A 25372-nucleotide genomic window follows, 5' to 3' on the forward strand; every position below is an offset into this window, starting at 1 on the left:
AGAACCTGGCCTTCCTAAGGCATGGGAGTGACCCAGGCTGTCTAGAGGAGCCTGGGGGCTCAGAGAGTTTTTAGAGTCACTGAGTGTGACGCAAATGTACAATTTATTCATACATGTCACTGACATGTACTGAGCACTTACTATGTGTCCAGCATGGTACTGGGCTGTGGGATACGAAGCTGACTTAGGCAGCCCTGCTTGCAAGGCCTTCTGGAGGCGTTTGCGGTGAAGCGGCTGTAGAGACGTGCGCAAAACTGGAAGCAGAAGCAGAGGGACCAGGGCTGCACCACGCCGTGGCCGGCCACCAGTGCTGTCAGTTCCACGGTCTGCACGACCGGAGAATTGTGTCCGTGACTACAGCTCTGGGGTAGGCCACCAGCTCTCACCCGTGTCCTGAGCCCAGCAAGGCCTCCCGAGCTCTGCCTACACCGCTGATCCTTCTCTGCGCTACAACCGAAGGGACAGTCGGACCCAGTCCGTCTTCCAAGGCTCCTCTCTGCCCTTACAATGAAGTCCAAATGCCTGAGCCGAGTCCCTTTCTCACAGGCTGAGTCAGGGTCTTGACCATCGTTGGGTCCTCAAAAGGGCCAGGCCATGGGCGGCCATTCAACCAATGTTTGTTAAGTGACTATACAAGGCCAGGGTGGGTGTGGGTCTCTACCCTACAGTGGGGCCTTGTGACATCATAATACAGACCCCGCCCAGGAGAGGATATTGGTCTATTTACAGGATAACCTGGTAACTGGGTTTAATTGGAAATTCCTATCAGTGTTTCGATGCAGATGAGAGCTATGATTTTAATGGAGCTGAGACTTTAAAAAAATGCTATAGAGACATGACCATAGGCAGAAATGGCTGGTACCAAGTTGGTGCGCTAGTCTAGTCTATAGCATAAGTCCAGCCATATTGGGGATTGCAACGGGAAGACCACAGTAAGGACCACAGCCCCGAGTCCGGTTGGGCCTACTCTGTGATCTTGAGCGTTTACTCAGCAGCTTTAAGCTCCATCTAAAAATGACCCCTGCTGCCCGGCCGGCGTGGCTCAGTGGTTGAGCATCGACCTATGAACCAGGAGGTCACAGTTTGATTCTGGGTCAGGGCACATGCCCGGGTTGCGGGCTTGATCCCCAGGGTGGGGCGTTCAGGAGGCAGCCGATCAATGATTCTCTCTCATTGATGTTTCTATCTCTCTGTCCTTCTCCCTTCCTCTCTGAAATCAATAATATATTTTAAAAAACAAACTTAAAAGTGATCCCTGCCCAGTGGGCCTAACGCGGCTGCTGTGAAGCCCAGCGGAGCCCTGGCTGAGGAAAGGCTGTCCAAACGCGAAAGGGCTGGGCACACAGAAGGCCACGGCGGAGTCCAGCGGGCAGCTCCCTCTGTGGGAAGCCCGGTACACCCCTCTCCTGGCAGTGGCCGGAGTGTGCACTGGGATTGTCTTTGTTGCTCTGATTCTGGCCTGGGATGTGAGAGGCAGACCTTCCGTCGGGCGTCTGGGCCTCAGCCCCCCGTCCCCACGGACAGAGGCAGGAAGGACACTCACCGGCCGCTCAGGGACCCCTTCCGTGAGGAGGGCAGTTGGGTTCGATGACCCTGAGGTTCAGACCCAGAATTCTCTGGGAGCCTCTTCCTCTCCCTTGGCAGGATTCCGTTTTAAACAAAGACAAGGATTCTAGCAGAATTGGGCAACTTCAAGAAAACCCGCTTCTGGAAACTCCCGGAAGCCAAGCCTCAGACAGAGAACATTTTCTTCCCCAAAATAAAAGTGCAAAGAAAACGAGTGCTGCCCGTTCATGCAAGAGGGCGAATACCTACCCTGGGAAGCCACACGCCCCTGCCCCCGCCGGATCGCAGACCCAGGAGGCCGCACCCAAGCCGGGCAGAGGCACACAGCCTGGCCCCTGCCTGGCGCCCAGCAGCATGTGCTGTGCCCGGTGCCAGTATGTGAGCGTGTTTTTGATCGCCTCCCCAGAAGAACTCGGGCCCAGGACATGGGGCCAATGCTTGTGGTTTGGTCCCTGCTTCCCGAGTTCAGGCCCGTCCTGAGGCACCGCCCATCCATTCGCTCACTAGGAGAACTCTGCCAGGCACTGTGCCGAGTGTGCGGACAGGGAAGTGACCTTGTTCTCAGTCTATGGGGGACCATCAAGTAAGCATGAGTTCCATGCAACCCAGACACAGGAGCGTTGGTTCATGGCTATTACGAGGTTGTACTCAATATTATGGGTTGGAGAAGGCTCTCTTGAGGTGGACTCGATGGAGCAGGAGGCCCTGTTCCCACTGACCCCTGACCCCGGCTGACTCCGTGGCCAGCCCCAAGGCCCGGCCTCGGAGACCTCTCCTGCCCCCTGTCCCCATCCCAGTGACGCACCCCCAGCTGGTTTTCTCCTTTCTGGAACTATTTGCCACTGTGATGATCTTGTGTCCTTGTTTACTGGCTGACCATCTTCCCGCCCCCCCCCCCCCCCAATCTACCTGAGGTGAAGGTGAAGAGCGGGGTGTAGGGGAGGGAAGGGCATTTAAAGGGAACAGAATGAGCAGAGGCCTGGAAGTGCTGGGCATGGCCAGGACTTACAGCATTCCATCCAAAAGTGTAAGCCAGGATTGATGGGCAAGGAGGTGGCTCGGAGACCAATGAGGGAGGCCCGAGCTTAGAGACACTGAAGGGAAGAGGGGTGATGTGGACACGTTAGAGCAATGAACATGCCAGTGCCTTTCAGGGCCAGCCTATGTTCAGTGCTGGCGCAGGCTCCTATTCCACTTTAAAAACCACCTAAAAATCTCTCTGGAGTTTTGTTTTTTGTTTGGAATAGGACTAGGTTCATGCTGCTGATCTAACGTCTGGTACACAGTTGGTGCTCAGTCTATGGGGTCAGGCTCCTCCCTGCCAGGGAGTTGTTACCACCTAAGCCAGTGGTTCTCAACCTTCTGGTCCTTTAAATACAGTTCCTCATGTTGTGACCCAACCATAAAATTACTTTCGTGGCTACTTCATAACTGTCATGTTGCTACTGTTGTGAATCGTCATGTAAACATCTGATATGCAGGATGGTCTTAGGCCACCCCTGTGAAAGGATCGTTCGACCGCCAAAGGGGTCGCGACCCACAGGTTGAGAACCCCTGGCCTAAGCCATGTTCCCTAGAGATGCAGCAGTGAATCCGTTCATAGGAACAGTCATCCTTGTGTGGTGAACAATGGCCCGGCCCTGCGGCTACCGCCCGCACCCTTTGTTCAAAGCCTTCTGTCCCTAGACCGGCCTCTGGATGGAAGGGAAGGCTGATGCTCTTAAGCTCTTTGCTTTGGAAGGAAACTTACTTTCAGCCCGACTTTACCCCATGGCAATTACAGAAAATAAAGTGTAAAAAACAAGACATGGCTAGCAGATGGGGCAAAATCAGGTGCCACCAGATACACGCTCCCTGCCCTGCAGGACAGACCAGCAGATCCTGGAGTGTGAAGTGACCGTGTGCTTTCCAATCAAGTGGGGGAGAAGGCAACTCCTGCCTCCAGCCGGGAGCATGTGCCCAGGCACCCATGAGCCCCACTGGCACCCATGAGCCCCATTGGCACCCATGAGCCCAGACACCCATGAGTCTCCCTGGCACCCATGAGCCCCACTGGCACCGTGGGGCCTCCATCGGGCCTCCAGACCTGCACACGAAGACCACGGGGCAGGCTGGTGACTCCTGGAAAGGCCTCGAGAGGTTATAAAAGAAAGTATTGGTTTTCTGTCTGATTGTAAAGATTGTGCTCACGGTGGGCCATGTGGGCCATGGAGAGCAAAGGGAGAGAAAAAGCCACCCAAGCTCTGCCTCTTGCTTCTATGCCTCCATCCTGTGAACGGACTCCCCACCAGTGTCACCTGGCCCAGTGCCGGCCGGTCCCAGCTGTGCCCCTGGTACCCAGACAAGCCAAACGCAAAGGAAGCCAAGGCCGTTTCCACTGACCCTGACCCCGGCTCTCAGTGGTCAGCCCCAAGGCTGGTCCTCAGAGGCCTCTCCTGCCCCCTGCCCCCATCCCAGTGACCACCCTCAGTTGATTTCCTTTTTTCTGGAACTACTTGCCAGTGTAACGGTCTTGTGTCCTTGTTTGCTGGCTGTCCATCCCCTGGCTCCCCAGCACTCTCCCGAGGGTAGACTCGCTCCCCTTAAGAGCCGGGCCTCAAGGGCCCAGGTGGGCTCACCAGTGCGGCTCCCCGTGGCTGTTAGGGAGGGAGGAGGCCACCCGCCCCATGGCCAGTATTTCAGTAGAATCAACAGCGATGATGAACACGGCCCAGGTTTAGATGCTCAGTGAGGCCTGGCCATCCCCCCCCCCCCCCCCCCCCCCCCCCCGCCCCGCTGGAGCGGCCCATATATAAGCCACTGTGTGCGCGCCGGCACATGCGCAGGCTGGGGACAGGGTCACAGCCCTCCTGCCCCCAACTCATTCCGGCCCGGGGCGCATTCCAGGGCTCCAGACAGTCGCTTTCCCGCCTGTGCAACCACTGAAGAGCTCGCCGGAGTCTGTGTAAGCCCCAAACAAGATAAGATCCGGGGCTCCCAAGCGTTAAAAGAAACAGCACAGTAGGGAAGGCCCAGCACTCATCCCCATGAAGCCCCAGAGAGGGTCACGTGGGGGGGGGGGGCAGCGGCCCAGGACACCCCCGCAGCCCAGCGTCCACTGTTTCTCCCTCCTCCCCAGACCCGAGGCCGGGCCTGGACTGGGTGCCCCAAGAACGGTTCCCCAAATCCAAGCCCAGGAAAGAGGTCCTTTTTGCCATGCTCCCCCCACCGCCCCGATTTGGAGATAGAGGAGAGCCTCCCCCAACTCCATTTCCACCCTTCACCCCTCCCCAGGCCCTGGCCCCTCCCCGGTGCCCTCAGCCCCCCACCTCCCCGCAGGAGGCTGCCCCTCCGAACTGCCCAGGGCAGGACCTGCCTGGAGGGTGTGCAGGAGGGGTCAGCCGCGGGACAGGGCGCCGGGGATGGCGCCGGGGTAGCACTAGGCCCTGGGACCGCGGGCTCCGGGCGCACCCCGCGGTGGCGTCACGCGGCCCACCGCCCCCTGAGATCACAATCTAGGGGCCGGGACCCCGCGCCTCATCACCGCCGTCTGCACACAAACAATCCCCCCAACAAACACCGGGGCGAGGACACCGGCCCGCGCCCGGCCGCCACCTCCGCTCCTCCCAGCGCCCCCGGGGCCCCCGCCCCCACATGGGGGAGTGAGCGCGAGCCAGGGCGCCCGCACCGCCGCCCCGCGCCCGCCAGCTGCCCGCCCGCGGCGGGGGCGGCCCGAACGCGCCCGCCCCGCCCGCCCGCGCCCCGCCCGCGCCCGCCGCTCCTCGGCTCCTCGGCTCCGCGGCGCCCTCGCCGGGTGCGTGCCGCTCGCGCCCGCCGCCCGGCTCCCCGCGCCCGCCGCCCGCGCCCGCCGGCGCCCGGCCCGCCGCCCGCGCCCCATGGCGGCTCCGGAGTGGGACTGGTTCCAGCGCGAGGAGCTCATCGGGCAGATCAGCGACATCCGCGTCCAGAACCTGCAGGGTAAGCGCCGCCCCCGCCGAGGGGCGCCGGGCGGGGGTCGCTGGAGCCGCTCCCGCCCCGCCGCCCCGGCGGGTCCTGACCCCGCATCCGTCACCGGCTGGGAGGAGGGGGTGAAGCGCCCGCCCCCAACCCCCCGCCGCGCCGGCTCCGTGGGTGGGGCGGCACACGTGCGTGGTTTGGGGGGTCCCCCTTTTTCTGCGGGGCGTCGCGAGTCCCCTCCGGCCCCCGCGGCGAGTTTGGAGAAGTTTGTCCTGGGCGCTGGGGGCGGCGGCCCAGGTCCGGGAGGGGAGGAGAAGGCGCGGCTCCGTGCGCCCCGGGTGAGTGCCCTCCCTCCTCCGTACCCCTGGGGCCGGGGTGACCGGGACGGCGCCCCCGCCGGCGGGCTGGGAGCAGGGGGCCGGGCTGATCTGTGGGTTCAGGAGGGCACCGCCCCCGCCGGTCAGGTCGCGCTCGGCCGGGAGCTGCCCCTCCCCTGGCCCGCGCTCGCTCGGGGGGCCAGAGGCCCCGCCCACCGGGCCAGACGGCGTCCACCCCGAAAGGAGGCGAAGGAGAAGCCCAGGTGCCCGCCTCTGCCCAGGGCTGGGTGCCTCCGCCGCGGACGAGGCTCATCTGTCTTGCAAAGGAGTTTGTTCACGGTGGAAACTTAGCACAAAAATATTTCAAGGGGAAAGTCACCCACATTCACCTCCTCACCCACCCGCCCAAACAAAGCTGCTCTGCCTGGAGGTGTATTTCCAATCTCTCTCTCTCTCTCTCTCTCTCTCTCTCTCTCTCTCTCTCTCTCTCTCTCTCTCTCTCTCTCGTTCATACATGAACTTCGCAGAACTGGACAGAGTTCCACTTCCGGCCTCTCTCCGTGCACATGGACCTGGGCAGGGGGAGGTGCTTTAGCAGTTTCCCCCGCGGACTTGGGTTTCCGGAGGTTCCAAGGCTGGGGTGGCTCCCAGGGAGTGGGGAGGCCGGTACTGAGAGGTTTTGGGGGCCTGTTGCCCCTGCCCCCAGCAGGTGGCATGACTTTATGGCTTGGGGGCGGGGCAGGGAGCCCCAGCTGGGGGTGGCTGGGCAGTCAAGTTTAAACATTACACCCGGTGGAATGTTTCTGGGCCCACGTGGACCAGCTCCACCCCCAGGTTGGGCAAGGACAGCGCAGGCAGAGGTGACCTAAAGCGGAGAGGGGGCCGGGCCAGTGGAAAGGAGTTTGCTCTGAGCTCCCCTGATCCCTCTGGCTGTGATTTGTGTAAAAGGAGGAGGACTGGCTGGAGATGTTGAAAATGATTCCTTTTGATAATAAGCCGCACGCCTGGATCCTGTGGCCGCAGAGCTGACACCCTATTCAGGGGGCTGGCAGTTAATACCTTTTGCTGAGATGGCATCTGGTTTGGGCTGTCAGGGTGTGTGTGTGTGTGTGTGTGTGTGTGTGTGTGTGTGTGTGTGTCTTAGGCAACTAGTGGGTGTTTAATAAACACCTTCTAATCAATTCTTGGTACAACTTCCTGCATTCCTCTAGGATCAGCTCCCAGTGTGCAGGGATGTTCAGCAATGTGAGCAGTTAGTTATACCTACTAGGTGTACTGATTCATAATGGCGGACTTTGTAATCAAAGAAAACAATCATTTCAAGAGAAACATCAAAAGTGCTTTATTCAAAGTAACGTCCATCGCTAGCTACACATTTCCCCATTTCAGGTAATTTGTGGATACCGTCCCAATAGAACTTTTCTTGTTTTGAGGCAAACCATTCAGAGACCCAATTTTCCACTTCTTCGCATGTTTAGAAGTGCTGCTCAGAAAGTGCGTGTGCCATCGGTCGGAACAAGTGGTCATCTGAAGGAGTGAGGTCTGGTGAATACGGCGGGTGGGCTAATACTTCCCAGGCAAGATCTTTTAATGTCTTTAACTGGTTTTGAAGTGTGTGCTGGTGCGTCATCACGAAGCAAAATTACTTTGCTGTGTCTTCTGGCCCATTCTGGTCGTTTCACGATCAAAGTGTGGTTCAAATTGATTATTTGTTGTCGGTAGCGATCAGTATTAACGGTTTCACCTGGTTTGAGAAGCTCATAATGCACCACACCTTCCTGATCCCACCAAACGCAGAGCATTGTCTTCTTTCCGAAGCCATTTGGCCTTGCAGTTGATGTTGATGGTTGACCTGGATCAACCCATGATTTTGTGCTTTTGGGATTCTCAAAATAAATCCACTTTTCATCGCCAGTCACAATTCGATGCAAAAAAGACTCTCTTTTATGCCATTGAAGCAACATTTTACTGATGACTTTTCAGTTTTCCATTTGTCTTTCGTTCAGTTGATGTGGCACCCATTTTCCTTCCTTTAAAGTCTTTCCCAGTGCTGTAAGTGATTGGAAATTGTTTGCTGAGCAACGTTTAATCTTCCTGCAAGTTGTCTTTGAGTTTGACACGCATCTTCATCCAATAATGCTTGTAATTGTTGGTCTTCAAACTTTTTCGGTTGACCTGGGCGTTCTTTGTCTTCCACATAGAAATCACCACTTTTAAAGCGTTTAAACCAGCGTTCACAAGTATATTGAGATGGAGCATGTTCACCATAAGCTTCCCGAAGTAGATGGCAACTTTTTCTTTAAAATAAAGTAGTCGATTAAAACTTCCCGCAAATGCTCTTTTTTTTTGCATGAAATTCGACGTTTTTAAGTGTAAAAATATCTATGATGTTAACACCTTCAGCAAATTTGATATATGAAGTTTTGAAGCTTGCTGTCAATACAACAAAATAGCATAGATATCAAATTGCGTATATATCAACATATGTGTAACTCCATCTATTGAAAAAAATCTGCATTATTAACTGGTACACCTAGTAGAACTGTGAGAGAAGGCTTCGCCAAATGGGGATAATTTGATATGGGTCCTGAAGGTTGGATAGGAGTTCACTGGTGGGCTCCTATCTCTCAGTTACCAGTGAACTGTCCTCACTTTTAGGCAATGCCAGTTACAATTTGAGCATCAAAACCTTTGCCATTAAAAAAATAATAAACTTTTAAACTTATGTATGTACTTCATATGCATCTTATATATGACTAGTGTCCCCATGCACGTATTTGTGCACATCGAAAGGAAATAATTAGAAGAAATATTTTAATATCGCTATTCGCCCTTTCTCTATAATAGAAGTGTCAACCAAATTCGTGATTGACAATGACAGATGGAAACACATGCGTGTGATTGGTGCCAGCGAGTTTTACAAAGTATCGCATATGCATGAGTTAACTTACTAGTAGCCTTTTATATATGTAGATAAAATTGCTTAATTAGACCTGCTTTCTGATTTAGCTAAACTTTTTATAGCCCAGTGAAGCACCCCAACTTCTCTTTCAGGTAATTGTCAACAACACAGCAGTAAATATCAACATGAAGCAGATTATTATTGTAGATCACACAGGGAGAAAAAAGAGCAAAATATTTAACTATAGCAGTGTTTGACTATATTCTGCGCAGTGAGAAAACCTGAAGTCATTTTCAAGTTCCTCCATTTCTTCTTTTCAGTCTGGCCAAGTTTTTAAATTTTCTAAATCTCCATTTTCTGGCTAATGAAAAGAAAATAGGATTCTACTGAGTCTCCTTTCTTCCTACTCCAGGAATCAAATGAGATGAGGCATGGGAAAACACTGCACGAACATTTGGTTAAACTGTAAAATGTTTGCACCTGGTTGTAAAACAAGTGGTGTTCCTGGGCGGAACAAGTTGTGTTCGGTGGGTGCGGCCTTGTTCGTCAATTAGCCAAGGAGGCTAGTTGCTAGGGAGAGGAAGCCGGGTGTTGCTATGTGACATCATTACCCGGCGCCCACAGCGACCGTTTCCAGGCTGGACTGGGATGTGGGCTGCATTTTGCGCCATGGGGGTCTCGGCAGCGTTGGCTGTGATTGGGTGGGGTGTCACCCCGGATGGTGGCGAGGCCTGTGTCCCACTTGGGGGAAGCCAAGTATTGGTTTGTCTGCACCAGGTCTGTGGTGCTGTTTATTTTTAAATGGCCAGTGGGTGTCATGGCAGCTCCTGCGTTGAGCATCTGCCCCCTGGTGGTCAGTGCGCGTCATAGCTACCGGTCGGTGGGAAGGATGGACACTTAGCCTTTTATATGAATAGGTTACATAGATTTATATAAAGTGCATTAATCTTAAGGATGAGCCCAACAAATTTTTACATGTGGATACACCATCACCCCAGTCAAGATGCAGGAGAGTTCCGCCATCCTGGGTGGGTGCCGCCTCGCCCTCCCCAGTCAGTAACAACCCCACACGCACACTAGGCAGCCACTGCTCTGATCTCTATTGTTGTTGTCTTGCCTCTGGAACTCTCCAGTACATTGACCTGGACAGTGCGTGCTCTTTGAAACTGGCCTTTTTTATTCCCCGTTATGTCGGAGCAGTGGATCCACTGCTTGCTTGTTTCAGTACTTTTTGGGAGGGGGGAAACTGTAGAACTACTTTACCGAGGTGTGATGTACATAGAATAAAATTCGCCTGTTTTAAGTTTATGTTTCAGTCATTTTTAGTGCAGCTACAGCATTGTGCAAACATCACAGCAGTCCAGCGTGGGAGCGGTTTCCTTACCTGCTGGTGCCCAGCCTGTGCGTCAGTCCCCGCTCCCAGCCCTGGGCCAGGCAGTGCACAGATCCATCGTGTGCGCAGCCATCGGGGAGGGACATTCGGGGTGCTCACAGTTCGGGCTACTATGAGTGAAAGAGCTGTCGGTCCCGGGCACCCAGCTTTGCTGCTCTGCCCGGCACCCCTGAGAAGGGGCTGGGAGAGGGGGTGGCAGCAGTAATCTGTCTTCTCTCTGTCTCCATTATTCCCTGGGCTTCCCTGTCTCTTGATTGGATGTTAGCAGACATGTTCTCTCCTTATCTCTGTGGTGCTCAGGAAGTCCCAACCGCAGGGCCACGCCCAGAAGGCACCCACGCCATGCCTCGAGCGTCTGCCCAAACCAGCTGATGGGTGTCAGCAGGCCCTGATGGTCCGGGCGATCAGCTCTGTGGGCGGTGGGCGCGGCCTTGTTCATCTGCGCCGTGGGCGGGAGCTGGTCCGGGGAGCAGGAGTCCAGGCAGAAGGGGTGTCTTGTAAGCTGTGTGTTACTTGGAGCACCGGTGGTCGTGGTGATGGGAGGGCAGGCACAGAGGGAGTTCACGAACCTGTAATCATAGGGCCTCCATGCGCAGGCGGTAGCTGCTGTCCCGGTCAGTCCATTCCGATTCTTTTCACAAAGTTAGACTCGCCCGTCCTGGGACCAGGTGCTGCCAGGGGCAGGCACGGGGACCCTGCATTTCAGGAAAAATGGTTCAGGAGCATACGGATATCTTTACCTCTTTCTCTCTCTTCTTAAAAAATATATATTTTTGTTGATTTCAGAGAGGAAGAGAGAGGGAGAGAGAAACATCAATGATGAGAGAGAATCATGGATCGGCTGACTCTTGCTCGCCCCCTACTGGTGACCACAACCCAGACATGTGCCCTGACTGGGAATCGAACCGTGACCTCCTGGTTCATAGGTTGACGCTCACCCACTGAGCCACGCCGGCTGGGTTGTCCCTTTCTCTGTAGCTGTATGTGTACATTAACGTGGAGGCATCTGACCTCTGCTCAGCTGCTCATCTGAATTGTTTTCTATGGCCCTGAACTGTGCCCTTCCGCAGTCCACGTGGGTAGGATTGTGGCATCGCCAGATCACCCCCCGGGAGTGGGGTGGGGAGGAAGGCCTTCTGGCTGCCTTGGCGGTCAGGTGAGCCGGGCAGAGAGCGTGGCCGGTCCCGGGGCGGGTCACGCCGCTGGCTGTATGACCCCTGGGCAGAGGCAGGCCCTCCCTGTTGCTGTGTCCACTTGGTGGCTCATACAGAGGGCATGAAGGAAGGGCTCTCTGGCAGAGCCCGCTGGTGTCCCTCTGGGCAGAGGCCGCCTCTGCCGCCTCGCAGTGTCCCTTGCAAGGAAGCAGGGGTGGCCCACGTGGTTGACCTTCCCTTAGGGGAAAACGGAATTGCAGGATGTGGGCAGCCTCCACCTGGTGGCCCGCCTCCCTGCAGCCACATGGGGGGGGGATGGTGGCCACGGGCAGTCGGTGACCGGGCTGCGCTGTAGGCGGCGAGGTGCTCTGGCTCCCCCCCTCTCTCCGGGACCGGGCTTGGGGGTCCAGCTGAAAGCGCCATTAGTCCTGGGTCAAAGGGTGGCATCCTGGCGGGATTTGGCAGGTGCTCCTGTTCCTGTGAAAGCCTCCTCCACCCCCGACACTCGCAGCCCTTCTCCGTGCACTTAGCCAACATGCGCCAGGCCTGGCGCCCTGCGGACAGCGGTGCCAGGCGGGACTTTCCCTGCCTGTAAGGAGCTGGAGCCGGCGGGCGCCCAGCCAGGCCCAAGCTGGGATTTTCTGCCTCTGGCAGCTCAGCTTGGGGCTGTCTCCTGTTGCCCTAGTGCCTGATGCTTTGGATGCTGTGAACTTTGACCTCGTTGTTCCCCGGCATCCAGAGCTGGAGGTGGATGGAGTGAGGGGGGCTAGGCTCTGGGGGAGCCAGGGCGGGTGCTCACCTCTGCGGGCTGAGCCTCCCAGCCCTGCCTCAGTGTCTCCTTTAGAACTTTTAGGAAGCAGTACCTCTGGGTTAGCAGACGGGAACCGTGTGTGTGTGTGTGTGTGTGTGTGTGTGTGTGTGTGTGTGGCGCGGGAGGGGGCAGGCCCCCTGTCTGAGCCGGTGCCCGGTGCTAACGCTCCTTTCCACGCGACCCCCAGCCTTCGAGGCTGGTGTGTGTTGCGGGAGTGGAGAGGTGACAGGACTTGCCCAAGGTCATGGACTTGTAAGTGGAGCTGGGATGTGAAACCAGGTCAGACCGAGCCCACGCATCCGGCGCACACGCTCCGCGAAGCCGGAGGAGAGCTGCTCGCCCGCGGCTGGGGGCTGGGAGGCCTCTGGGGGAGGCTGTTAGGTCGGACCCCCAGGGCTGAGCAGCAGCTCGGCTGCATGCACCCCGACGTCTGTGGAGAAGGAGGGGAGTGGTGGGGGAGCCCCGAGGCAGGCTCAGGGCAGGGCAATGCCTGTGTGGTCGAAAGGTCAGCCCTCGCCATGGTGCCACTTCTTCCTTGCGTTCCACTGGCTCAGAGCCACTGCAGGCCTCTCTGGGTGCTTGCCGACTCCCTAGGGACCTCTGATGGCTCCGGGCCTTGAGTCCCCTCCAGTCTAGCTGCCACCAGCCACCCAACACACGTCCCTGCTCCCCCTTCACTGGGTCTCCATGGCCAACCCGTGGGCAGCCCCTGGGCCCTCCCCAGGACTAACAGCATCGTCCATGAATCCCGATGGGCAAAAGGTTGGGCTGCACTGGCTTTCAGGGTCAAGTCCAAGGCCCTCAGCCTGGCGTGCCGGGCCCTCCGTGCTCTGGTTGGGGGTGCCACCCCAGCCTCCTCTCCCACAGACACCCCCCCACCCCCCCACCCAGCACCTTGCCCTCCGGTTCCACCTTCATCCCTCCTGGCAGCCTGTGCACACAGCAGGGGCATCAGGACGGACACTGAGGCCTCAGTGATCCCGCACCCCGAGCAGAGGCGTCCAGGAGGCTGCTGGCCGCTTCCGCCTCCCCTGGCTCCTGGGGGCACAGCGAGGGCGCTTGGAGGGCACAGTGGGTGCTGGAGGCTTTGGGATAAAAACCACAGAAAACCAAATGCAGAGGTTTCATGCCCTCCAGGAACTTGCTGCCTGGCAGGGCCCTGCCCCAGGCTGTGTGCTTGGCTCCCAAGGATGAGTCACCATGGAGAACACTTTCCGCCTGGCCGGAGGCGAGTCACGGAGCTGAGCTAGCTCTGGGTTCTGCCCTCAAAAGCCACGTTCCAGGCGGCTCATCCCCAACCACGGGGCAGGTCGTGTGTGTGTGTGTGTGTGTGTGTGCGTGTGTGTGTGTGTGTGTGGGGGGCACAGCCAGGGCGCAGCTTCAGGCCTGGGTCCGCCCTGGCTCTGCTGCTAGCTTGCTGTGGGATCTTGGGAAGCCTTTCCCGTGTGCTGCGCCTCAGTTTCCTCCTCTACAGAACGAGAGGGCTGGGCTGTCAGGCTCCAACGGGCCCCCTGGAAGGTGGCACAAGGACAGAGCTTGCCCACGGAAAGCCATCGCGTTCCGGTCCCTGGCACACATGGGCGGGCGGCCGTGTGGGCCGCTGGGCACTGCTGAGCTCAGCTGGCCGTGTTCCTGGATTCTTTCACTGTCAAGTGCTGGAGCCTCACTCCCACTGAGGTCCTGTTCCTACGCCCTGCCTAAAACTAGAACCGGGAAACGAGGAGCATTCTTGGTTTGTTCTGGATCAATGATAGCTTCTGTGAAAAGCCCCTGCTCTGACCTAGCTGGGCACAGTCGAAGGTGCCCAGGGGCATGGGGTTCCTGCCTTCACCATGGAGGTGCCTGGCGGGGTCCCTGCCTTCCCCCGCGCACATGGGCATGGAGGTGCCTGGCGGGGTCCCTGCCTTCCCCCGCGCACATTGGTTGGAGGTGCCTGGGGGGGGCCCTGCCTTCCCCGCCCCCCCGTTCGCACATTGGATGGAGGTGCCTGGGGGGGTCCCTGCCTTCCCCCGCGCACATTGGTTGGAGGTGCCTGGGGGGGGCCCTGCCTCCCCCCCCAACCCGCACACATTGGATGGAGGTGCCTGGGGGTCCCTGCCTCCCTCCCCCCCAACCCCGCGCACATTGGATGGAGGTGCCTGGGGGGGCCCCTGCCTTCCCCCCCCCAACCCCGCGCACATTGGATGGAGGTGCCTGGGCGCAGGTGAAGCAGGAGCCGGGCACCTAGACGGCCTGTCAGTACTGAGCGGCGTCCGCAGTCCCGCGGTGGCCTGGGAAGAGGTTCCCACAGGATCAGTTGTTAGCACAGGAGCTTCTGCTGGCCTTGCCTCTAGCAGCCTTCCGGGGAGGCGGGACTTCTGACCAGTCCCGGCCCCGGGGAGGGGGAGCGGGAAGAAGAGGCCCTGATGATGGGCACGGCCCTCCCCGACCCTGGGACTCTCTGGCATTTAATTTTTGACTGAACAGCTGAGGCCCTGGGCAGAGCCCTCCTGCTTGTCTGCAAGGGAAAGCGAGAAAAATAAAGTCATTGTCTCTTCAGTGGTTGAGCCATTAAAAGTAAACTCCCTGTTCCCATAGCAACCTTTTCTGATTGCTCCCCGATCTCGGCACCTCTGCTTTAAAACTGTGTCCATCACAGAAGGACTTAGAGGCAGCGTCCAAGGTCACGCGTCTGGCTTTAAAGAATGTTTGCCGGACTCTAGCCGGTTTGGCTCAGTGGGTAGAGCGTCGGCCTGTGGACTCAAGGGTCCTGGGTTCGATTCCGGTCAAGGGCACATGACCGGGTTGTGGGCTCGATCCCCGGTAGGGGGCGTGCAGGAGGCAGCCAATCAATGATTCTCATCATTGATGTTTCTATTTCTCTCTTCCTTTCCCTTCTTCTCTGAAATCAATAAGAATATATTTTAAAAAATAGAATGTTTGCCATTTTCCCCCCTCACTGCTTCATCTCCTTTTCTTTTTCTTTTTTAAATCAGAGCAGGGATTGGCAAACTATGATTTGTGGGCCAAATCCGGCCCACTGCCTGTTTTTTTGAATAAAGTTTTATTGAGGCACAGCTGTGTCCATCCGTTTGCAGTTGTCCAGGGCTGCATTTGTACTGCAATGGCAGTTCCATTGTGACAGAGAAGTATCCACAAAGCCAAAAGTGCTTCCTCTCTGGCCCTTTGTGAGCGTGAGAACCAGGTGCTCCCTGCAGGATGGCAGGGGCCTGATTGGCTGAACCCGACTCAGGACACGCGACAAGGAGGAACGCGTGCCGCCTGTGCCACGGCCAGCCTTGTTTCCAGAGGGCTGACGCTGCGTGGGTGGGCTCCGTCCTCGATTTAGAAATGGACTCTCCCACTGGAAGCCTGGCCATTCGATCAATAGCCGTTACGGAGTCTCCCCAAAATGCTGGGCGCCGGGATGGAGGGCTGAACGGGACACTCCAGGGGTCCCCAGGACACAGAGGCCACCGCGCTGTGAGGCTGTGGGGAGGGTGTTAGGACTGAGGGGTGCACAGGTGGGTGCTGTGGGGGAGGGTGGAACGCCCAATCCAGCTTTAAGGGTGGGGGGAGGGGCAGGGAAACATCTGGAATCACATGGGCAGGCCGTGTGAAAGCAGGGAGCAGGCGGTGTGTGGTGGCCGGTGCCAGGGCTGGGGCAGTGCCTGGAGGTGGTCCCACAGGTGGCCGTGCCCTTGGCATTCCCCCTCCTTCTTGCCCTCCCTGAGCCCAGTCATGCCTGCTGCACGGAGGTGATAGTTCACAGCCCCCGAGGGTGAGGAAGAGCCGGGCAGGACCTGGGGAATGTGCAGAAGCCCTGGGGTCACTGGGGGCCCTTTAGGGCTCTGAGGACAGGATGCCCACTCCTGCTGGCCTCTCCGGGGGCTCTCCACGCGGGCAGGGTCCTTTGCGATATTTATATCCCTCTGCTGTTTTGAACTATTTTTAATCCTCTTCGGGGTGACATACTTCAATAGCGGCGCTCTGGGGCCTTCTAGTGGAGAACTGGGGCGAGGGGTGGAGAGGGGGCACAGAGATGACCTGCCAGTTTGGTGGTGAAATGATGTAACCTCAGAGGGCGTCCTCCACTCACCTCTGCTCTCGGGCCACCAGGCCTGGCCCTGAGTCCCACGTACGCCTGCCGCTCTTGCCCGCTCTTGTGAGCATCCTACCGTCATGGCTGGGGCCAGGTTTCCCGCCTCCGTGCCCCCACCCTGCGTCAGCCCTGCAGCCTAGAGATCTTCCTCTCTTCATGTCTCAGGAAGAAGCCTACTGTGTGCTCTGGCCCCTCACTTCTCCAGGCTTCCTGGAGTGAACCGGACGCAGCTGCACCCAGAGGTCTCCTGTTTCCCCCACAGGCCACGCCCTTTCTCTGTCCGGCACCTTGTCTGCAAGGTTCCTCCCGCAGGGAACGGCCATGACTGCCCCGAGGGTGGTCTCCCAGAACCCCGGCCGGGCAGAGGGTGGTCTCCCAGAACCCCACCTGCGCCCGGCTGGGTGGATTTCACAGCGGCCTCCCCTGGACTCTGTGGGGCCCACCCCCGAGTAGGTCCCCAAGAGAAGTAGGTCTTCTCATCTGTTGGCCAAATGGTGCCCCCCAATGATGACCACAGCCTAATCCCCAGAACCTAGGCATATGGTAGCTGACTTGGTAACAGGGACTTTGCAGATGCAGTTAAGTGAGCGATGCTGACATCGGGGACGACCTTGGGTTACCCAGGTGTTTGGTTAGCACCAGCACCCCTATAAGAACGAGGAGGAGGGGCAGCGGGGGCGGGAGGTGTGCGAGGGAAACTGGATGGAGTGATGCCACTGCGGGAGGAGGCCGTGAGCTGAGGCGTGCCGGCCGCTTCCTGCGGGAAGAGAGGAGGGAACAGATGCCCTCCTGGAGTCCCCAGAGGAACGCGGCTCTGCCCGCAAGGTGACATGAGCCCGTCAAACCCATCTGGGACGGCTGGGCCATGAGAATCAGTTCTTGTTGTTTTAAGCCACTGAGGATGTGGTTACCTGTCACAGCAGCAACAGGAATCTAACGTGCGCGTGAATTACAAGGGGCTCTTGTCTGCTTCCTACGGGAGACACACCTGGGAGGCATTTGCACAGCTGGATGCCCTTTAGGTTCCAGGGGCGTCTGATGGGCGCCCAGGGTGGGGGCACTGAGCCTGAGCTGGGAGTGCAGAGACCCGGGGCGGCTGCCTGACCAGGGGCAGGAGAGCAGGACTGGGGGGCAGCTGAGGGGGCCGGCCAGGTCAACAGAGACTCTTTGCCCAGGAGTCCAAATGCAGTGGAGTGTGATCTGAGATACACGCAGGACGTGGAATCACCAGGAGCCGATGTCACAGGACCCCGTTTAGGCTCTGTGGTCCTCATCCTGCGTCACCCTGTGGCGACGACCACACCACACGCCGTCTCCGTTATGTCATTTGATTCTCCCGTGACCCTCTGCGGTTGCTGTCATGTCCCCACTTTGCAGACAGAGACACTGAGGCCGGCAGCGCTCAGCCATGCTGCCCTGTCCCACAGCTAGTGAGCGGACGTCTGAGGTTTCATGCGCATGCTGGCGTCTGAGACCCCGGCCCCCCACGCCCCATGGCACCTGCTGGAGGCTGGTCAGGACAGGGGGCTCACTTTCCTACCGGCGCAGGGACTGTGTGGGCTCTCCTCGGCACAGCCGGCTGGCCTATGAGCTCAACTCTGATCCGAAACAAAACAAAACAAAACACGATACCTTCCCATCAAAGCTGAGGGCCTGGGCCTCGGAGGCGGGGCGTTGGCAGGCCTGGCGATGGCCTGTTGGGGGCCTGCGGGCAAGTGCCAGGAAAGGGCATGTGATGGCCTCGCTGGGCATTGGATGAAGGGGACAAGGCCCCACAAAGCCTGTGGGGTGATGGGCTGGCAGAGGAGTCGGACTGCAGTGACCCTCGATGCACTGTCACTGACAGGCGGGCCCTGCTATCTGCGCTGGCTTGTTTCCCTGTGGGTTTGCCCGAGGGGACCAGAAGCCCCCCTGGGTTGGGTGCTGGGCCTGTCCTGCCCACCACGGGTCCTTGGTGCAACCTGTTTCGTCGCTGGAAGAGAAGAAGGGCCCAGCCCACCCTCCTGCCTTGGGCCCCGCGAGTGTTTAGTTTCCCTGTGAATATGAGTGCACAGTCACAGGGCAAGGCAGAGCCGGAGGTCTGGCCGCACCGGTCGGAGCGGGGGTACCTTCTCCGTGAGAAGGAACAATCCCAACCCCGCTTGGTGGGTAGAACTCTCGGGATGTCACAGGTCTTCAGCAGTGTCTGTGTCCCCTTCCCTTGTCGTTGCCATGTCACACATACCCATAGCTCCCCCGGGTTTGCAGGACAAACTCTGGGTCCCCACGTGGCCATTTGCTGTGGGCATCGATCGCTGGCAGGTTTTCTGAGCCGATGATGTCGGTGCTTTCTTCTGTGTCTGAGGAACATGCCCTGGCACTCCGTCTTGCCTTTTTGGTTCTGGGCTCCGGTTTCTTGCTGTGGAAGGTGAGGCTGTGGGTCTCCTCTTGACCTCTCTAGCTTCTCCCACGTGCCCCGTAGATTCACAGCCTGATCTGGTGAGATCGGTGATGGGGTTCACACGGTCACTGCTAGGCCAGCGCCCTCCCGAGCCCAGCCGCGGCGTGAACGATGCTCCCTTCTCCCTCCCTGCTTCACTGGTGTCTGTGGAGCTGGAAGTCGCCTGTTGTCGATGGTGTGGGTGCTTATTGTTCACCCCAAACTCTATGCTAGTGTCTAGAGAGCCCCCGGTTGTCAGGGGCACCAGGTACATTCCGTTTCCTCTTCTTGAGCCCGTTGGGGCCTGGGCCTGCTGCCCGCCACACCTGGGCCTGGCGGCCACCGGGCCCTCTGTCCCCTTCACCTGGGATTCCCCTCACTGTCTCCTGGCTCAGATCTCCCAGTTCCTGTTTCCCTGGGACGGCTCAGCCCCTCGAATGCAGGAGCAACTGCTTCTGAAGAAAGGAAGCCGAGGGAAGTGCCCTGAGACCGTGCACGCGGGAAAATGACTCTATTCTCTGCTTCTCCATTGCTGGACCAGCCAGGCACCCAGTTCGAGGCGGGAGTCGTTGTCGCGGGCCTGAATGGTGGCGGGGTTGTGGTTGGGGAGAGTGGCCATGCCTGGTCCTTTGTGTGCCCGGCTTTGTTCTCTCTGGAAGCGAATAAGGTCCCGTTTTTGTCTTCAGTGCCTGAGACCTCAGGGTGACCGCCTTGTGCTGGTCTCTTCTCACCCATTAGCTGAGCAGCATCTGGAGCCGTGCCCTGTGGCTCTGGGAAATGTTCTTGGGCTATTCCAGCATGATTTCTGCCCCTGGGCTTTCCCTAATCTGCCAGAACCCCTTTATCTGGGTCCTGGTCCTGGCGGACCGATTCTCTAACATCCCTACCTTTTCCATTTCACAGCCCTTTGGCGTTTTTCTCCACTTTCTGGGAGATTTCCTCCGTCTCCCACTCCCTTTTTTATCTACCGCGTGTTCATTCACACACGTTCTCTCTGATTCTCGAGAGAAGCCCAGTCGTGCTGCAGGGCTGCAGTGCCTTCCCTCACCTGCCCAGGTGCCGAGGATGGGCAGGGGCTGGGGGACGCGGTGGGAGGCAAGCGGCCGAGAGCACGGAGCCCACGGCCTGGTTGGAATCCCGGCTCTGCTCCCTCCGTGGTTTCTGACTTCGGTGAGCTGTTTAGCCGCGATATTCTTCACACACCGCGTCTGTCAGATGAGGGTAATGGTGCTGAGCTCTGCCTCCAGAGCTGTGACGGCACAGGAGCTGCTGGAGGGGAAGGGCCTGGCCCGGCGGCACCCGCTGGGTGTGCTGAGGGCGTGTCCTCTGCCCTCGCTCTGCACGTGCGCAAGGCCGGGAGCCGTCATGGCGGAGGTTCCTTCTTTACTGTTTCGTAGTCCTGGGTTGTCCTCGTCTTTAGAGTTGGGGACTGAAATGTGTCCTGCAGGCTCTAAGTGCGGGGGTGGGAGTGTCTGGCCAGCAGATTGTTTATATATATTTCATTGATTTCAGAGAGGAAGGGAGAGGGAGAGAGAGATAAAACATCCACAATGAGAGAGAGTCATCAATCGGCTGCCTCCTGCACGCCCCCTACCGGGGATCAAACCTGCAACACGGGCATGTGCCCTTGACTGGAATCGAACCTGGGACCCTTCAGTCCATAGGCTGATACTGTATCCACTGAACCAAACCAGCTAGGGCTCTAACGGCTCTTTCTGCAGCCACACACTCTGGTTACCTGGGGCCGGGGGCCCAAGGCCTGGGTGCCGGTCCAGGTGGGGTGCAGCCGTAGAGGCTGAGCCTTCCTCCAAGGAACTTGCCTGCGGGTCCTCCCAGGCCTCAGTTCCCATAGGTGGTAGGTGCGTGGCTAGCTCCTCCGGGCGGGGCAGGTGGGCTGGGCAGGTGGGCTGGGCGGGTGGGCTTTCATGGGCCCCGCACTGCGCGTCATCACCTCTGTCCTGGCCTGTTCTTGAGTGAAGCTGCAGCCTGTGCGCCCGCAGGGGGCCGGCTCCTTGGGAGAGAAAACCAACTGGCTGGCAGGGCAGCGCTGCTGTCGGTGTCTACCCTGTGAGGTCGGAGCCCAGCCCAGCCCAGAGCCACAGGCTCCCTGGGGCCGAACTGGCTGGCGCGAGCTTTTCAAGTCGAGCTGTGCTTGTGGCCAGATTCAAGTTTATCCTGCCCGAGCCGCCTCAGACCAGCCAGGCCGACTTTTCTCGATCTTCCAGATGTCTGCGTGGGTTGGCTCCCCCGGGGGAAGAGTGCCGTGGACACGCCCTTTAGATATTCCAGCCACGACCAATCAATCCGGCACCCTCCAGGTCCCCTGAACGATGCCCTTTCATCCCGAAGCCCTTGTCGAGCAAACACGCCGGTCAGTAAGAACAGAACAGACCCCGGAGAGCCTGCCTGGCCGCAGTGGAGAGAGGAGGCGTGTGCCGCCGGGGGCGGGCTTGACGTTTCGCGCCGTCATGTGTGGCTTCGGAGCGTGAGCCCATGGACACGTCCCTGTGCAGTTCGGCTCTCGTCGCTCTGTAACGGGACTTGCATAATAGCGATGCCCGCCCGGGGCTGTCTGGAAGAGCCAATGAAATCGTGAATGCTGAGTGTCCAAAGCTCATCGGGACATTGGGATAAATGTTTCTTTAAAGTAGAAGGGGAGCCCTAGCCGGCCCAGCTCAGGGGATAGAACATCAGCCCTTGGACTGAAGGGTCCTGGGTTTGATTCCGGTCAAGGGCACCTACCTCGGTTGCAGGCTCCTCCCCTGTCCCAGCAGCGGGCAGGCAGGAGGCAACCAATCCATGTGTCTCTCTCACATCAATGTTTCTCTCTCTCAGTCTCTCCTCCACTCTCTCTAAAAGTCAATGGAAAGATATCCTTGGGTGAGGATTAACAAGATAAATAGATACATGAAGGAGGAGGGGAGTTTCTTGGGCATGGTGGTCAAGAACTTGGTAGAGATTCAGCTGACTGCTGTGCCTGCGGCCATCTGTTAGTTCCTGTATGAGGTCCGGTTTAGTGTCTGCACTCGGATCACATTGTGGAGCCCACAGCAGTAGCTGATAAGCCCTCAGTGAGTTGTCCGGTGGAGGCTGGGGGTCCATTGGAGATAGGAAGGGTGATGGGTTGAGCCACCCAGCAAGGTCCTGCAGCAGGACTGGTGTTGGGTGGGGATTGGAGGAGGCGGGGATGGGCAGGGTGGGCAGGCGGGTGAGTGAGGCCGTGTCTCTGAGCCACAGTGCAGAGAGGGGATGGGCTGGGGTCCTCCCAGGCGGGAAGAGGCCTGGAGGGGCGGTGGGAGCGGGTCCTTGTCAGTAATGGGTGACCTGTGGGCTCATTCCCCGGCTGCCACTCACCCTGGGCGAATCAGCAGGGTGACGTGTATGCAGACGAAAGGGGGGACCGCTTCTCCAAAGAGCCGTCTCCGCCCTCGGGCACACCGAGCTGTGATGACGATGGCGTGTGTCCCTCTCGCAAGAGGCTCTCTGATGCGAAGCTCCAGCTTTGAGGCTCTTGGAAATCAACAGTGGCTGTGATGGTTGTTCTGTGAATCGCGTCCATTGTAACCGAATTCTCTCTGGTTGTTGGAAGAACCCGGCGGAGCAGCCTGACCCTGGGTGACCCTTTTGGATTATCCTCCAGAAAGTGACTCATGTGTCAGGTGCAGATGCTGCAACTTTTAAAAAAATGTGTATCTTTATTGATTTCAGAGAGGAAGGGAGAGGGAGGGAGAGAGAGAGAGAGAGAGAGAGAGAGAGAGAGAGAGAGAGAGAGAAACAGCAATGATGAGAGAGAATCATGGATCGGCTGCCTCCTGCACGCCCCACACTGGGGATGGAGCCCACAAACTTGGGCATGTGCCCCAGTCAGGAATCCAACAGTGAACCCCTGGTTCGTAGGTGGACGCTCAATCCCTGAGCCCCATCAGCCGGGCAATGCTGCCACTTTATTTCTGTTTTCTCTCTGAGTCAGACCGATCGGAGCCCGCTGATTTCGGAGTTAACATTACCAGCAGCCTCTTGCATGTGTGCTTGGTGTCAGGCAGGCTCTCAGGCCCCGGTCAGAGGTGGTCCCAGCCTCCCCCACGGCGGGGCCTCGGTACCCACAGCCCCACTGGGATAGGGGGACAGCCGATGGCGGACTATCGTGTCTAGTAACGGGGCCCCACCGGGTGCCGGGGAGGACCTTCAGACGAGGTGGCAGTTCAGCTTGAAATGCGAAGACTGCCTGGAAGGGGAGGGGGACATTCCCTGCAGAGGCAGCTGTGGGCCCAGGCGCCGAGGTGGGCGGAGCGTGGTCAGGGGCACGGCTGCCCGACTGGAGCCCATAGAGGTCGCGTCAGGGGCTGTGTCAGGCCTGAGCCTGGGCGCAGAGCCCTGAGCCGCCGCGTGAGGACGAGTGTGTCTTTGGAGTTGCCAGTAGGGCTGCTGGTTTTTTCCCACCCGGCCCAGCCATAGACGGGGGTTCCCGGCTGTTATCACAGGGGCCGAAGGGTTTACGATTCGCTTCCTTTAACATAGGCTCAGCTGCATCGACCTGCGACCCAGGAGGTCACGGTTCGATTCCTGGTCAGGGCACATGCCTGGGTTGTGGGCTCCTGTGTAGATGTGTATGTTCCCTCACGTCCCGCATGGTTCAGGGTTCAGGATCTGGAAGAGGGGCCGCCCACAAATGAAAGAGACGAGACAAGAGATAATTTGGAAATTGGGGGGCCAGGCGAGAGCCCATCCCAAGAGGATGGACTCCGCTTGTGCTCAGGCCTCTCCATCTTTTTATTCAGTTTGGGGTCCACCCATAGCCCTTAGGCAGGTAATTCCAGGATCAGACAGACTATCTTATCAGTGAGGATTTACATGACTATCTGGTGGGGAAGTTGCTTCAGCTACCATTGTCTGGACTAAACAGTCTGTGCATAGCCCTGGCCTTTGCCAGGGCTCAAGGGCCACCAGCCTTCCGGCTCCTTGTCCACACCTCCCTGGCAGTGAAGGCAATGGGCGGCTTCCCACAGGCTCCATCCCTAGTAGGGGGCGTGCAGGAGGCAGCCGATCCATGATTCTCTCTCATCATTGATGTTTCTCTCCCTCTCTCTCTCTCCCTCCCTCTCTGAAATCAATAAAAATATAATAAAAATTAAAAAAAAGAATAAAATAGGCTTAGCTGTGTAGAGGTGCCCCCCTCTCCCCCCACTCATAGCTGTTAACGTAAAAAAAACATTGAAACCTGTAAAGAATTTTTGTGAGTTTATTTGAGCCAAACTGTCGACATAGGCCGGGAAGCAGAACCTCAACGAATTGAGATAGTGCTCCGGAGAATGGCGGGGTTACATCTATATTTATACATTTCAATCAAAGGAGGGACGTAGGTGGGTTACATGAAATTCATTGGTGACAGACTAAGGAGGAGGGATAAAGCAAAGCAGGGAAACCCCTGGGATTGGATAAAAAGTAAAATGATGGACACATACTTAGGTGGGTGCAGGAACAATTAACATGATGATGAAGGAATCTGTGGTGGCTGTCCTGGGACCCAGAACATTAGGTTGTGCCCCAGGGGCTCCAGATAAAGGGAAGTCACAAGTTACCTAGACATTTCAAGGGTGTGTTATCATAGATGCAAAAAGACAGATAGGCTCCGTTAAGGTGAAGGTTGACCTTGTCAGTGAAGATACTGGCCTAGGACGTAACTGCCCACCATCACTGCTTTTAGTTAAAGTTTAATTTCAGACCATCCTTTGTGGTTACTTTAGGTCTCTGAGTCTGCAAGACTGCTATGCAGGCCTCCCCTGAGCCTGTCAGGTCAGCATGTGGCCCCTTTCGTCCACATAGCCGTGGGTTGGCTCAGACGCTGGCCCATGGCGTTGGGGGCTCCTGTTTCATGCTCCGTGTGTTTGGGGTACAGCAGGTTCTCGTGCCCTGTGCCTGTGTCCTCCCTTCCCCCATGCCCATCTCTCCTTGCTTTTTCCTGCCCCTTTCCCAGTCCAGCAAATCTTGTAATGTACCCCGCGAATCACAGAAGGACGCCTCAGGAAGTCGAATTAAAGAGTCACATTTATTGCAATCCGGGACTACGAGGGGCCATTCCCAAATCTCATAGCGATAAGATGGTGGCAAAACCAGACTTATATAGGCAAAGATCACAAAGGTATTGATTACATCTCAAGGTTTAGAATGAGGAACCTGGTTTGCAAAAAAGCAGTTTACAGAAGCAGAATTAAGTATGTTAATTATAGGTTTGGGTCTGGGGGGGGGGGGGTCACTGAATTGACAGAAATACATTATCTAGAGCCCTCGGGTCTGGAATGAGGAACCTGGTCTGCAAAAAGCAGTTTAAACAGCATGTTATAAACACATTATCTAGAGCCCTTGGGTAACCTGGGACCACTGAGTTGCCAGGAACTCATTATCTAGAGCCATCAAGACAATTTAGAGTAATTGCGCTGCCTGGTCTTGGGACCACTGAGTCAACTGGAACGCATTATCTGTGGCCACTAAAACAATTCAGGATAATTGCGCCGTCCTGTTTCCCAGGTACAGAGCATGTGCTTTCTAAAACCAGTAAGGTCACAATCGATGGGATAGTCATTCAATCTAATGGGATGATGTATACAATTCAGAACATCAAAATAACCTGTCCATTGTTAAAGCAAAGCAAATAGGCCCCATACTTCAATTGCCCCTCCCACGCCCCCTACCCAGCCCCCTGCCCCCCAGCAGAGGGACCGCTCCCCCCCAGCATGACCCTCCGGGTGGGGGATGATTAAAGTGTGGACGATGGTGTGGGTGGCGGTGGCAGTAG

General features: G+C 57.5%; 1 protein-coding gene across 2 annotated transcripts in view; it reads left to right on the top strand.

The window, feature by feature from the left end:
* Positions 1-5373: 5373 nt before the first annotated feature.
* The window catches only part of CLMN (calmin), an 85947-nt gene continuing 65948 nt past the window's right edge, over positions 5374-25372 (top strand). For both annotated transcript variants that reach the window (XM_036317935.1, XM_036317936.1), the window contains exon 1: positions 5374-5523. In XM_036317935.1, the coding sequence (XP_036173828.1) occupies positions 5442-5523 (82 nt within the window). In that variant the 5' untranslated portion in view covers positions 5374-5441. The remainder of the gene's footprint in view (positions 5524-25372) is intronic.

The sequence above is a fragment of the Myotis myotis genome, unplaced genomic scaffold, assembly GCF_014108235.1.
Source record: "Myotis myotis isolate mMyoMyo1 unplaced genomic scaffold, mMyoMyo1.p scaffold_m19_p_1, whole genome shotgun sequence".
In the NCBI taxonomy this organism is placed as follows: domain Eukaryota; kingdom Metazoa; phylum Chordata; class Mammalia; order Chiroptera; family Vespertilionidae; genus Myotis; species Myotis myotis.